Source organism: Dama dama, chromosome 12 (assembly GCF_033118175.1).
Source record: "Dama dama isolate Ldn47 chromosome 12, ASM3311817v1, whole genome shotgun sequence".
Classification (NCBI taxonomy): domain Eukaryota; kingdom Metazoa; phylum Chordata; class Mammalia; order Artiodactyla; family Cervidae; genus Dama; species Dama dama.
This window is the reverse complement of record NC_083692.1, coordinates 75619105-75634960: the sequence shown is the minus strand read 5'-3', so window position 1 is coordinate 75634960 and position 15856 is coordinate 75619105. Positions and strand designations below refer to the sequence as shown.

Sequence of the window (15856 nt, the reverse complement as noted above, 5' to 3'; positions counted from 1 at the left end):
AGAAACTGGCCCACTCCACCAGTGATGTAACACCAGCTCTGGGACACCCAAGCCCTGCAACAAGACTCCAGGACCTGGCTCTGCCTGCCCATAGGCCGGCACTAACCCCAGAGCCTGACTTCACCCACCAGTGAGTAAGCTATAGCCCTGGAGTCTTATGGATCCTGATTATGCCCAGCAGTACCCCTGAAGACCTCTGGGTTCCACAATCAGCCGCCCTGGGACTCGGTCTTGCCAACTGGTGCCAGTAGCCTCCACAAAACTCAGGGCTGGGCAAGCAGGTGGACCAGGAGCCAAACAAGCTCACCAGACTGCCCACATGGTCAGCCCACCACAACAGAAGGACTCATGCAGCCCTCATAGGGGGAACCCCTAGAGCATGTAACTTGAGTGACAAGAGGGGAGTGTGCTGCTGGGATGCATACAATGTCTACTGCAAAAGGCCATTTCTCCAAGGTCGGGAAATAGGGAATAGCCAACCTACAAGAGAGAGCAACATGGGCAAAATGAGGCAACAGTGGAACATGTTTCAGACACAGGAACAAGATAAAACCAGAAGATGTAGTTAGTGAAGTGGACAGCAGCAATCTACATGAAAAGAAGTTCTAGGTAGTGCTTGTAAAGATGATCAAAGAACTTGGGAGAAGGATGAATGTAGACTGAGAATTTATCTAAAGAACCAGCCCTCAGAGATGAAGACTACAATGACTGAAATGAAAAATATACTAGAAGGATAAACAGTAGACTAAATGATATCTAGGAATGGATCAGTGAGCTACAGTAGTGGAAATCACCAATACTGAACAGAAACAAGAAAAAACATTGAAAAGAAATAGGACATTTATAGAGACCTCTGGGACAACGCCAAGCACACTAATATTTGCCTTATAGGAGTCCCAGAAGAAGAGTGGGCAACCGCAATTCAATCCCTGGGCTGGGAAGATGCCCTGGAGAAGGGAAAGGCTACCCACTTCAGTATTCTGGCCTGGAGAATTCCATGGACTGTATAGGGTTAGGGACTTTCACTTTCACTTTCAGAAGAAGAGCCTGACAAAGGGGCAGAGAACATTCCTGAAATAACAATAGCTGAAAATTTCCCTAGCTTGGGAAAGCAAATAGGCACCCAACATCAGGAAACATAGAGAGTTCTACATAGGATGAACCCAAAGAGAAACACACCAAGATAGAGAGTAATTAAAATGAGAAAATTTTTAAGATAAAGAGAGAATATAAAAACAGCAAGGGAAAAGCAACAAATAACATACCAAGGAAGTTCCATAAGGCCATCAGCTGACTTTTCAACAGAAACTCTGCAGGCCAGAAGAGAGTGACATGATATATTTAAAGTGACAAACGAGAAAAACATATAACCAAGAATGTTTTATCCAGCAAGGCTCTCACTCAGATTTGACGGAAAGATCAAAAGCTTCATAGATAAGCAAAAGCTAAAAGAGTTCAGTGCCACCAAACCAGCTTTACAAGAAAGATTAAAGAAATTTAAGTGAAAAAGAAAAGACCACAACTAGAAACATGAAAATTATCCATCAGTAAAGGAAAACATACACAGTAAAGTCAGGAAATCATCCATACACAAAACTTGTAGGAAGGTTAAAAGACAGAAGTAGTAAAATCATATATACCCACAATTGGGAAAGGAATACGTCAAGACTGATATTGCCACCCTGCTTATTTAACTTATATTCAGAGTACATAATGCACAATGCCAGGCTGGGTGAATCACAAGCTGGAATTAAAATTGCCACAAGAAATATCAACAACCTCAGATATACAGATGACACCACCCTAATGGCAGAAAGTGAAGAGGAACTAAAGACTCTCCTGATGAAAGTAAAAGAGGAGAGCGAAAAAGCTGGTTTAAAACTCAACATTCAAAAAATGAAGATCATGACATCTGGCACTATCACTTCATGGCAAATAGATGGCAATAGAAACAATGGCAGATTTTATTTTCTTGGCCTCCAAAATCATTGCAGATGGTGACTGCAGCCATGAAATTAAAAGACACTTGCTCCTTGGAAGAAAACCTATGACAAACCTAGACAGCATATTAAAAAGCAGAGACATCACTTTGCCAACAAAGGTCTGTCTAATCAAAGCTATGATTTTCCCAGTAGTCATGTATGGATGTGAGAGTTGGGCCATAAAGAAGGCTGAGCACCGAAAAATTGGTACTTTCTAACTCTGGTGCTGGAGAAGACGACTCAGAGCCCCAGCAAGGAGATCAAATGAGCCAAACCTAAAGGAAATCAAGATTCGTTGGAAAAGACCCCGATGCTGGGAAAGATTGAGGGCAGAAGGATAAGAGGGTGAACAAGGATGAGATGGTTGAATGGCATCACCAACTCAATGGACATGAGTTTGAGCAAACTCCAGGAGATAGTGAAGGACAGAGAAGCCTCGTGTGCTGCAGTCCATGGGGCTGTCAGACACAACTTAGCAACTGAACAATGAAGCAGTTAAGGGATATATAAAACAATTTGATGTAAAATGTGGTATCTAAAACAGTAATTGTAAGAGGAGAACAAATACATGTGAAATTAAGAGATGAGCAACTTAAAACAATAACACACACACAAACATATTGCTATACAAAAACCTCATTGTAACCACAAATCAAAAATCTATAATAGATAGAAGCACAAGAAAGAAAAAGAAATCCAAACATAACACTAAATATATTAATTCAATCACAGAAGAAGAGAACAAAAAAAAGAAAAAAAAGGCTATAAAACAACCCCCAAATAATGAACAAAATAGCAATAACTACAAATCAATTACTTAAAAAGTAAATAGATTAAAGGCTCCAACCAAAAGACTGAATGTATACAAAAATAAGACCCATATATATGCTGCCTACAAGAGACCCACTTCAGATCTAGAGACACACATACAGATTGGAATGGAATGTCTTTTCATTCCAATGTCTTTCCATCAGAATGGAAAAAGGTATTTCATGGAAATGGAAATCAAATGAAAGCTGGAGTTGGGACTTCCCTGGTGGTCCAGTGGTTAAGACTCTGTGCTCCCAATGCAGAGGCCTGACTTCCATCTAGTCAGGGACCTAAATCCTACATGTTGAAACTAAGAGTTCACATGCTGCAACTAAAGATCCTGCATGCTACAACTGAGATCCACTGCAGCCAAATAAATAAATAGTAAAATAAACAAAGAAAAGAAAGCTGGAGTAGCAATACTCACATCAGACAAAATAAATTTTAAAATAAGGACTGTTACAAGAGACAAGGATTAACTACATAATGATTAAGTGATCAATCCAAGAAGATATAACAATTCTAGTGATGTGGTAAAGTGTCTGCCTGCAATGCGGTAGACCCGGGTTCAATCCCTGGGTCGGGAAGATCCCCTGGAGAAGGAAATGGCAACCCACTTCAGTACTCTTGCCTGGAAAATCCCATGGACAGAGGAGCCTGGTAGACTACAGTCCATGGAGTCGCAAAGAGTTGGACACAACTGAGAGACCTCACTTTCCTTTCACTTTATGCACCTAAATACAAATAGGAACACCTAAATATAAAGGCAAATATTATGAGAAATATAAGAAGCGGGACTATGGTTGTCGTTCTTGATGTCATTGTCCTTCTTACTAACAGTGCACCCATGACTGTTTTTCTTTTAAATGGATACTTTTGGTATTTTCTCTTTGATTTTATTTTCCACAATCTTACTCTGTCTAGATTTTGATTTTTACTTATCCTGCTTGAGTTTCATTTCATTGAATATACCTTTTATGAATTCTGGAAAACTCCAAGTCATCACCACTTTATTGCCTTTGTTCCCCCTTCTTTCTCTTTTCCATTTAAGTACAGCTTGCATGCGTGCATGCTCAGTCATTTCAGTCATGTCTGTCTCTTTGGATTGTAGCCTGCCAGGCTCTTCTTTCAGGGATTTGCCAGGCGAGAATACTGGAGTGGGTTGCCGTGCCCTCCTCCAGGGGATCTTCCCCACCCAGGGATTTAATCCAAGTCTCCTTCTTTGTAGGTAACTTCTTTACCACTGAGTCCCCGGGGAAGACCCAAGTACAGCTTAGATCTCATTTTCTCTCTCTTCTCCTCTGTAGTATTTTCCATCTTGTCATCTCTCGTTTTATTCTGGATATTTTCACCAATTCTCATTTTATTTATTTATTTATTTTCAATTCTCATTTTAGTTCTGTCTAATCTGCTTTCAACCCATCTCTTTTCCTCATAAATTTCTGTATTTAGCAGTTCTATCATTCCTATTGATTCATTTTCAAATTTGTAATATATTTTGCAAACATCTTGTAATTTGATTCAGGCAAAAAAATCCACAAAAATGAATGCCAAAATTATTAGGTGAAATCTGATGAATATTTATATGGACTCAAAATACCTTCTCATGGATTACTTAGTAACTACCAAGGAGGAAATGATAACTTTATGATGAAAACTTGTGGCAAAATGCTTTCTTAGCCAAGTGATCAAAGTTAACATCACCAATAATGGCACAAACTGACATCACGGACCTTCTAACGTGATGCAGGGAAAAGGACAGAATATCACTTCTGTGGTATTCCTGTAAAAAAAATTCATAACCTGAATCTAATAAAGGAACTTCAGACAAATCCAAATTAAGGCATACTCCACAGAACAGCTCACCTATACGCTTAAAAAATGTCAGTATCATGAAAGACAAAGGAAAGAGGTTGTTTCAGTTTAAGGGAGACTAAGGAGACATCACTGAATGCAATGTAAGATCCCAGATTAAAGGGGGGCAGTGGAGGGCAGCCTGCTATAATGAGTATTATTGAGACAACTGACAAATGGACTGGATATTGGGTAATAACGCACCCATGTCAAGCTTGTAAACTTGATCATTGTACTGTGGTTATATAATATCCTGCTGAAATATATAGCAGTAAAGGGACATGATGTTTGCAAATTATTCAAACTGCTCCAAGAAAAAATTGATAAAGCAAAATGTGATGAAGGGTTAAAAGTTGGTGAATTTGCACAAGGGGATTTATGTGAACTTTTTTGTCTTATTCATGGAGCTCTTATATTAGTTTGAAATTATTTTAAAACTGTTAAAGTTTAAAATATCAATTTTCACAGTCCTAGTTCCTTACTAAAATTTTAAAGTTCAGCATTCATCTTCATGAAGGCAGTAAGCACAGTTGTTATGCAGGTTGTGCCTGATAACTCCAGTGTTTGGTGGCCTTCAGGTCAGCTCTTGCCTCTCTAGCCTAAAAGTACCCAAAGCACAGTCCTGCCTCTCAGAAGATAAAAGACTCAGAAAGTGCTGCCCTCAGGGTGCAAGACCAGAGTGGGGAATTCTGCTCTGAGGAGACACTTGCCTATGCTGGACAGAAACGAGATTCAGACTATATCCTGTTTCTCCACCCCAGAAGTCCACCAAAAGCACAGTTCCGTCTCTCCACTGCTTCCTCCAGACCAGCAATGTCTCAGGGCTGGAGTATGAATTCCAGTTCACCTCTCTGAGCTACAATCATCTCCCTGATCAAGGCTAAGTGTTTCCTTCTTCCCTAACTATTGGCCCTTTAATGCTTTTAAGAAACATTGAATTTTTTAAAAAATATATTAACTTCAACTTTTCATGTTTTTAAAAAATTTATTTATATTTATTATTTTTGGTGATTGCTGGATCTTCGTTGCTGCATGTGGGCTTTCTCTAGCTGTGGTGAGTGGGGGCTATTCTCTAGATGTGAGAGCATGGGCTTCTCAGTGCGGTGGCTTGTCTTGTTGCAGAGCAAGGGCTCGAGGGTACTTGGGCTTCAGCAGTTGTGCTACATGGGCTTAGTTGCCCCATAGCATGTGGAATCTTCCTGAAACAGGGACTGAACCCATGTCCCTTGCACTGGCAGGCAGATTCCTAATCACTGGGCCAACAGGGAAGTCCAAAAAAATATATTAACTTTGACTTTTCAGGTGTCATCAATGGGAAAGTTGGTCTGAATTACCTAGTTTGCATAATTATAACCTGAAATCATAACCTTCTTTTCTGTGTAACCTAAAAGCCTTGCTTTATTTTAAAAGAAATTTGGATTTAAATCACAAATGAACCGATCACCCTTCTCCTATTTCTTTGTAACCATAATTTACAAAACTCGAGTGAGTTAACGTTTTATACTTGCTAGTTAGCTAAACTGGCTTGCTGTTGTTGTTTAGTCTCTAAGTTATGTCCAACTCTTTTGTGACCCCATGGACTGTAGTCCATGGGATTTCCCAGGCAAGCAAACTGGAGCAGGTTACCATTTCCTTCTCCAGGGAGTGTACCCGCGTCTCCTACTTGGCAGGTGGATTCTTTGTCACTGAGCCACCTGGGAAGCCAGTTAAACTGGCTAGCTAGCTTTAAACACATAGACAGCTACTTTCTTTGAGAGTGACAGCTTGGTTGGCCTAACCAGCACACTTGTAACATAAAACTGAGCCTAGGGTCTCCAAAACAATTGATCATGAAAAGTTTAGCAATGAAGATGAAAGAAGAAAGTAAATAACCAGCTTTATAAAATAATCCATAGAGTACAAAGGAAAATCATATTTTAAAAAGACAATACCATTCACAGGATGTGGGGTTTCCTTTAGTATCTGTGCTGAATAGGATGATGTCATTTCCTCTTCCTTTTGCTGATTTTTTAAAACATGATCTGTGGACATCTTAAGCCCTGAGAATTTCCATTCAACGTACTTCACCTGCTTCAGATACAATTATAGTTGTAAATAAGTATACTGTATAATTATAATAATCTAATGTTTAATATTGCATAATTATAATACAATATAAATAAGTGTATATAATCATATAATATATATTTAGAACCTCATATATGTACGTGTATATATATTTCAGGCCACATAGTAACTTTAATTCAGTTTCCTATGAAGAAGAGGTAGAATCAAACACATAGGTGTTTAATAAATAGTTGTTTTTTAATTTATTTTGGTTACAGTTGAAGTGACCTAGTTAGGACTGTGGTATTATATCTCTAAGCATAAATTACAGAGTGTATAATCTGTTAAATTAAATTACACTGAAAAGAACTGAACACTCCAGAGGTTTATTAAACTACTTATGTTTGTGGAAATACATGCTCACCACAAAAAGCCGTGATTATCACTTATCTTGTGTGCCTGCTTCTGCTTCTACCTCTGAGAATAATATACTTGGGGACACTACGACCCATACTTTCGATCTTCGGGGTTTCTAAGGCCTTACCTGTAGTGTATTTCCATTTAAGAGGTTATGACTAAGATACTCCATTCTGTTTTTTCCTTGGATGCCTGTTTTTCTGCCATGTTTTCTTCTTGAGTAGCCTGCGACCTGGTGTTCCCTTTCCTTCCTTTCTCCCACCTGAGGAGGTTTTCTTTTAGTTTCATATTGGCCAGCTTCAGTGGGACTATCAATAGATACCATCTGGTCCTAAATAGAAGGATCAGAGACAGATGTACAAGATGAGTTTAACAGCCATGATAATCAAGAAAGAGATTTGTGAGCCAGTATTAGACTTTATTTATCTCTTGCCATGGAGCGGAGATATGCCATCTCTTCCCTCCCTACAATAGAACCCAGGATTTTGTTCCATCCATAGCCTTATGGCATTATGAATGCTGCAGATTAAATCTGCAGAACATGACATTTAAGGGCTTCTCAGGTGGTGCTAGTGGTAAAGAACCTGCCTGCCAATGCAGGAGCCATAAGAACCACCAGTTCAATCCCTGGGTCAGTAAGATCCCCTGGAGGAGGGCACAGCAACCCACTTCAGTATGCTTGCCTGGAGAATCCCATGGTCAGAGGAGCCTGGAGGGCTACAGTCCAAGGGTTGCAGAGTCAGATACAACTGAAGTGACTTTGCACACACGCATGGCATTCACAGAAGGAATTTCTTTTACCCGTTTTAATACTGTCTTCCTCAAATCAAATTGTACCCACTGGATTGGGGGGAGATCTGCTACCTGGGGAGGAAAGGAAGCCTCTTCCTCTTCTATTGACGTCTCTAAAGCATCCCTGGTGTTCTCCTCACTCTGAGCTTCTGGCTTTGGGAAGCTCTCCGGGGGTATGTAGCAAGACCCCCAATCCAGTTGCACCTGAACAGATCCATTGGGTTCCCCCACAGGGTTAGTGAGGTTAAAATTACCTGAGAGACACACAGACATTAATAAAATCTGATCACATGAAAGTAGGCACATGAGCATTTATCATAACCTTACCTATGACTTTCCCAGTTTAAATTTCACATTTTGTTTGTAATTAACATCAATCAAATAACCATGATGACAATACACTCAGAAGCAAGTGATAAAATATCAGTGAATATCCATAATCACTCAGAATATTTACTTCTGCTACTCAAAATATTTATTGGGGAAGATTGGTACCTCCAGGTTCAGGAAGGGATAGTCAAAGATGTATGGAGAGATATAGCTTGCTTGTCGTCAGTCACCCAATCAGTAAACAAGAGCACATTCTACTATTACCAAACAGTTTCTACACCTTAGGCATACTAAGAAAACCATTATCTACACCCGTGGCCCCTATTTCTGAAATAACAAAAACCAAGAAGACTTAAGCAAAATGGTTTTTTTCTGAATGTCAGACTTCTGCTTTGTAACACTGATTAATTTAACAGATGGCTCACATTGCCTCTCTTTGGCAAAGGATGAGTTGTGAGCAGAAGAGTCAGCTTCTTTTCTTATGCTTTTTAAGCACTCATGGTATTGGGAGAAGGGAGGTCTCACATACTTCATGGAACAAAGCTTTATTAATATGGTCAATACTAGCTGTAACCATCCACACTTCCTAATGAGAGCACAGACTGCAATCAGAGAGTTGGTCCTTCTTGTACAACCTTCACAACCTTGGGTATGAATGTAGGATAAGGTAGCATGAAGTTCAGCTTCATACTGGGGCTGGGGGAGAATTCAAGAAATTTGTCATGGTGTAGCATGGAAAACTCATTTGGATTTAATATTTAAAAGAAGCAAGAGAATTACAGTGAAATGTTACAGACACAACTTAAAATCTGATATCTAGCCATGTGCCAAGAAATAATAGGCCTTAAGTAAAAACAAATACTGGAAAGCACTACAGAGATGGAAAATGTTGGTTCAGACACAGAGGTATAGACTGCAGAGTGGTGGGTCTACCCACTCGGGAATTTCCTTCTGTTGCTGAAGAGCAGCAGCAGAAGCCAGTGTTTCCATAGATTAGTGAGGCTCTAAGTCTTCTATTCTGCGGCTCTTCACAATATTCTCAAATCCTTTCGGCGAGTTTTAAGAGAGACTATTCCAAGCAAGAAAACTAGAATTAGGGCAGGGAGACAACACTGGGCAGAGAGCATAGAGATGTAATAATCTTGAACTCCCACCTTGAATGGATTTGTTTTGTGCAAGAGGAAGCAAGGGCACTTGGCCTCGGCCAAGGTACGAGCCAGGCTCTGGGTCTTCGTCATCAAAAACGTACACAGAGAGGGCCTCCCGCCTCAGATACTGATCCAGGTCAGAACTCACAAGCACTGGGAACCGAGCCAGGTCTCTGAAGTAGGGATTGTTACTGGCCGGAATGATGGGCGTGTCGTGGTCAGAAAAGGTAAAGAAGCGATACATGACGTAAGGACTGGGTTGGGCTCCCAGCGATCGGCTCCGGAGGCCACAGCATTGGATGATTTCCACCCGCAGCTCATTCTGATTCTTCCAGGTCCCCGATCTGGACTGAAAAGATGTTGGTCTTGGATTGAGGAAAAGGGCAGGCTGAGAGACGCATTGCACATGAAGCCTAGAACCCTTGATGAGGAAAAGCTATGACCTAAAGAACTGCCGAATTCTGATTGGGAAAACAGAGATGCCTTTCACCTGCCTTCAAACTGGCTCTGGCAGATAACTCTCTTGGGGAGATGCTGGCACTCAGGCCTCATTTTAAGAGAGTGGAACAGAGAAGCCATTTTGTTTATAGAAAGGAGATATAGCTAGCTCCAAGGGCATGATTTCATTTCAAACTCAAGCTTGACCAAGGGAAGGATCTAGACTAGTTGTGGTGTGACAGCTTTTGTCTTTCATTCACATTCAACAAGTACTTATCGAGTGTGGAAGACTGAGCTGTTCTCAAGAGCTGTTTGACTGAGTGTCCTCTGCATGGGTTCATCCTTTTTCTCACCTCATCCTTCTGGGCTTCCCAGGCTCCAAGCACATTGGCTGCCAAGTATGCCTGGGCTTTCTTTCGCTTATTGTATGCTTGTAGACTGGATCTCATGGGGAAGCGCAGCCTCATCCAGTACTCTAGCACCCCAAAGACTTCTCCACCAGTTCCTGGGTAGCAGAAAGTATGAGAGGCATAGAGGATACAGACAGTGTGGCAAGGATCAAGAATAAAGGGAGAAGAAAATGGGAAACCACCAGCAGATCAACTATACACTTTGCGTAATGCCACATTAATCCTGGGAACTGCGGGAGGTTAACAGCACTTACCAGTAAGTGTGGCGGAGCCGTGGATTCTCTCTACAGTTTCTAGAACCCTGTCAAAGCAAATCCATCCAGCTGCAAGGGTGTGGTGCTCACTGGCTATTGCTTGGTGTAGCTCAAGCTGGGCTGAAGCCCCTTGAAGGTAGTGCAAGAAGAGGGAGTCTGTCTCTACCACATACTGGGAGGTGAAGTCATAGAGAGGCTGCGGCCCCACAACTAGTGGGGTACAGTGGGTTTCAAAGTCATAGAAGGAATAGGTGCAGAAAGTGGTAGGTTGAGTGTCTCCAGCCTGAGCCAGGGCAGCAGAGGTCAGAAAGGCCTGATGGATGTGCAGTTCAAAAAGGTTCTCACTCTGATGCCGTGGAGAAATGTCCACTTTATCCTCATCTTCATGGGCTGGCAGTGGTTTCAGACATAATGGCAAGTGTCGGGTGCCATAAGCCACGTCTTTAAGCTGTTCTACAGGGGAAAGAAAACTGCCTATCCATTAAAGGGCAGGAAGTTTCTTCCTTAAGGCAAAGGAAGGTAGGAAGAGAAAACCACGGTGGAAGTCCAGGTTGTGACTATTTCAGGAAACCATGTGACTTTAAAGAAAAGCAACAGAATGACAACCTGGTGCTTTGGATTCTGATGGCCAAATAATCCGATGCCTATTTTAAGTAAGTTGGAAAGTAAATGCTAACCTCAGGAGGTTACACTGCTAACACTGTAGGCACAATTTCATTCATAGATGACATTGTTTTGGCTTAGAGCAGGATCCTATGAATTGATAATTTCATTACAGAAGCACAAGAAACACAAAATGCAGATATTCCCAAAAGTTTGGGATATTGGCCCTGGAGAGAATAGCAAGTTACAGTCAGTGTCTATTACATTACACTGGGCTCCATTAAGATATGATTCCTCTTTCCCAGTCAGATCAATCACAAGACTCTTCATTCTGTTAAGAATTTGATTTCACTGTAAGAAGGCCAAAAAATCCACTTTAAATCAAAGAGTAATAGAGTAAAAATCAGGGAGGGCACTTACTGGAAAGAGGTTTAAAATATTGGCAATGGCATATAAAATAAAGATATGTAAGACAGTCCACTAAATCTGTGCGTTACCTCCCATATCCAACCAACCTGAGATGATATATAGTCTGCTTCAAATTGGAGTATCTGAGTTGTCACAGTGTGTTGATGACAAAGGTCCTATTTTAAGAGTTAAAGTAGCAGAAGAAAGATATTTTGGGTACATCAGAATGTCTTCCTGCCCAGAAGAAGTGGAATACAGGCACTGGTGAGCAGTTTCTTAATTTATAAGATTAATATAACTAAAGAAAATATTAAAAATTTGCATTACATGATACAAAGTTAATAATTCTAGCATATAAAGAGCTCCTAAAAATTAATAATACACTATTAAGAAAAGGGTTAAGGACAGGAACAGGCAAGTATCAAAAGAAGTAATACAAATGACTGGCAAACAAATGTAAAACTCTTTAGCCTTATCAGTAATGAAGGAACTATAAGTTAAAGCAAGTGAATCTTCAGAAGTAGGTAAGGGTATTACACTGCACTATCCTGGGAGAAAGGCCCTGAATCTGAAAGACAGGAGAATTTCAGTCCAAAGGATTTCCTTTGTTACTTGGCAGGGACCTTTTAAGAGACTTGCCCTGGTGTGCATAAATCAGGCTGAGTGACCCACCTCCCTTTAATCTAGTTTCATGCTCACTCTGTATCCTTATTGATCCTGCTTTCCCAGAAAAAAGTTGCCCTGAGCATATTCTCAAGGCAGCCGTGAAAGAGCCACTATCCTAGAATAACAAATTAACATTTTGGTATAAATCTCAGTCTTTAGTGCATTTGGTTAATATGAGTCGGGTATCTCACCACTGAGTGTAATAACAAAGCCAATTTTCTCACCATGTAAGGCTGGAGATCAGATCCTGGTTGCCAGTAAACTGAACTAAACATAGAAAGTATCACATTAAAAAAAAAAAAAAAAAAGAAAGTATCACATTATAAAATTTGCCTAAGTGTCCAGCCACCTACACTGCTTTGTAGACATCCACAAACTGCAACAAAGAATTTAGGAACTTTCAGAGAGAAATCATAGAAAAAGATGATGAGAGAGGAGTGATGAAGCTCTACTATCTCACAAACACTGTGATCTAGGCCTGACTTCAAGAAACAATCTTGAGAGAAGGCCCTCACTCACCTTAGGACCAACAGTGATACATTCTGATTTTCAGAGTAGATTCAGCAATTTCTGGGCCCTGTTGAAAATCTCCAGAGAAATCAGAGAAAATACTCTGATATGATGCAGGAAAAGAAGGTGCTGGCCATGTATTAAAATAACAAAGATGACAGGTTAAAGAACAGGAGGGCTAAGTCATATACCGAGACACAGAGGGGGCCCTCTCGACAGGTGCAGAGGGGAGCAAAGGCATTTAGCCGTCTGACAGATCCTAAGATGAAGTGAACAAACTACTAAGACTTGCCGGATACTGGAAGGCCATGGCTTCTTAAAATACCTTCCAGCTGATTGATACGCTTGTTCTTGAGGTCTAGGAGTTGATTCAACCTCTCCAGTTTTTCTTTGTGATCTTTATTTTCATTATCGGCTTTTGTCATCATTGCTTCCAGTTCCTCCTGAAATGAAATGATGTCTGAACTTTGCTAGCTCCGTGGCCCAGAACTGATGGGCCCAGATAAACAGGTGGCACTCGTGGGTGAAGGAGACGCCACCACCTCCTAAGCAGGGCAGATTCATTCCCTAGAAAAAGGCTTGGGCTCCTCACAGACCTCTCCAGGACCAGTTGTGCTGCTAGTGCCAAGGGGTAGTATTTTTCCTGGGACTGGCAAAATTTGAACCCAGAAGCTTCCCACTTGCCATTTTCATTAGCTGGCCCCTTTGGCTTCTATTGCCAAGGTGCCATGGGCATGCGTGAGCCCTCAAGTTCAAAAGACAGCACATTTGTGTTTGCACAGGACAGCATATTACCTTGCACCAGCCCTGGAAACTTGGGTCTTGCTTCATTCCCAGTTTTGTGTGTGGTTCCTGTGTGCCCATTTATCTATCCCCTTCCTGCACCATCTTTCCTTGTACCTGATAACACACGTTGATTTTGCGCTGCAGAATAAGCATGTCTCTGGTCTTTTCTAGTTCCAATGTGGTCTCTGCATGTGATACTTGCAACTCGCTTAACATCTGGGACAGTTTTTTTTCTTCCTGGCTTTTTGGTTCACAGGGCTACAGGGGAAAAAGCATTGGTAAAACAGAGTATAAATATGGTAGTATAGTAATAACTATTGTCTAAAGTAGCTGCTGGTAATCATAAAGTACCAGCAGCACAATCTATTTCAAAATGTAGAAGAGAACCTGTGTTACTTCACAAGCCTCTCTGCCCTAGTTACTCATGTTCAACAGAAGCAGTGAGTAAGTTATACAACCTCCAATGGATGTTTGCTCTTCAGCAGATCATTGCAAGTCCTCATCTGGAAAAGATTCTAAAGCTTATGAGCTGTACAGTGTGGGAAAAGTCTGTGCAGTTCATGAGGCTGTCTCTACCCTCAACCTTCTCATACCCTTCCAAACAGTGTCCTCAGTCAGGACAAAATGTCATTCAGTGAGTTTTCTAGTCCCTTCATCTTTTCAGTAGATATTTGCCAGGGATCCCTCTGTAGAGAAGACTTGCTTGATTAAAGTTGCTCTTACCTTTATCTGAGTGGTCTCTTGAAATAGAGCTGGGTGAGTGGCTGGTGCAGATTGCCTGTCAGGAGATTGGGAAAATGTGCTTATATTTTGGAGATCCTCTACTTCCTGTCTATGCTTCTGAAGCAAGTTGGTGAGCTCAAGCTCCAGATCTTTGTTTTGAGCTGAGGGAAAAAAATACAGAAAGCTGAAACTCTGTGTTACCAACAGCCACGCTAAAGTTGGCCCAAATGTGAAGTACACTTTCCCACTAATGTTTAATTCATTTTATAAACTTGACCTTAGAGAAGTAATTTTCTCTGATTTCTACAAAGGGGTTCTAGCTTATTGACCCTGAGTTGACACTTAGACTGCAAAAACAACGAAAAACATCAGCAGAGCTGTAGTATAGAAGGGAGCACTAACACCACCACAGCAAAAATCAGAGCCACTTGACTAGGTAGTCCAAAATTTTTGACAGTGTCTCCCCAGTCCTTCCCCAACTCGGTCTGACTTCTATGCTACTGGCTCCCTGTGACACCCACCTCCACACCCACTCTGGGCATTTGGACATTTCTATGTGTGTTTCAGGGAAGGAAGGTGATCACCATTTAAAGTGATCATTTCATTACCAGGCATTAGAGAGGAGGTTAGATTAGATTACCCACAAGACCTCAGTTGTACTTCATACATACTACAAGGCTTCTTAGCATGTGCTCCTAAGCTTTATTCTTTTATGGTTCCTGCCTCTGTTTTTCTTGCTGTCATATTTCTTTTCCTCCACTCTGTCATGAGAATATACTAGAATATGATGAAATATAAATTTGATAAGACTAAATATCAAGGTCCAGGCCAGCAAAAAGAGAGGAGACAAAGGTCTCTTTGACAGTATTTAAAAATATTCAGTTAAAAAAAATATTCAGAATAACTACTGTGATCCAAGAATTAAGACAGGGGAAATGCCAGTGGTAATGAAGAGCAATAATCTGCTTCTCAATTTCAGATATCAGATGATAAAGAAAGAAAACAAAATACTTTCCAACCATCCTAAAATGACTGATGAGAAGGCAGAAAAATTCATTTTCAACACTTTCAATAAATAGTTAAAAACATTACAAATTAAGAAGTGGCGTTCTCTCACAGTGGAAAGTCATCATGTAGGGAAAAGTATACGTGTGAGGTAGGTGTCATGCTTTCTTGATTGTGAATCTGATCTGACTGCCAATGTTCTTAGTCTAGTTATCCAGTACCCCGCCCCACACACAAATAAGATCAAGAGATGGGGTTGGAGAAACGCTGGCCCAAGCTCCTTTCTCCCCTATCAGATGTAGAGGATACCTCATTTGAGAGAGACCTACCTTTCTCTTGTGAGAGCTGAAGTAAGATTTCTCTCTTCTCTTTCATCTCAACATCCAGTTGATCCTGCAACTGAGAGACTTTCTGCTGTAGCTGCTCTCCAAGCTCATGGCTCCACTGAGGCTGATTGCTGCTATCCAACATGCTGAAAATGGGCAGCAAGTAAGGAGGGAGAGGAGAGTTGTCAGATGGACACTCAAAGTTGGGTGATAGGACGTCTTTATTACACAGTTTCAGCATCTCCTGGGCCTAGTTCATCATTCATTTCCCCACATGTTTTTTTCTGCTCCTGCTTTCTCTGTAACTGTCATTTACCAACTGCCTTGGAACTTTTGGGTCCTACTGAG

The 15856-nt window shown here is 41.0% G+C and overlaps 1 protein-coding gene across 1 annotated transcript in view; it reads right to left on the bottom strand.

Moving 5' to 3' along the window:
- RPGRIP1 (RPGR interacting protein 1) overlaps positions 1-15856 on the bottom strand; it is a 71271-nt gene that overhangs the window by 20456 nt on the left and 34959 nt on the right. Inside the window, 10 exon segments of the mRNA XM_061157731.1 lie at positions 6578-6716; positions 7237-7440; positions 7974-8155; positions 9386-9728; positions 10171-10322; positions 10482-10934; positions 12961-13111; positions 13569-13712; positions 14178-14338; positions 15512-15654. Of these exon segments, the coding sequence (XP_061013714.1) occupies positions 6578-6716; positions 7237-7440; positions 7974-8155; positions 9386-9728; positions 10171-10322; positions 10482-10934; positions 12961-13111; positions 13569-13712; positions 14178-14338; positions 15512-15654 (2072 nt within the window).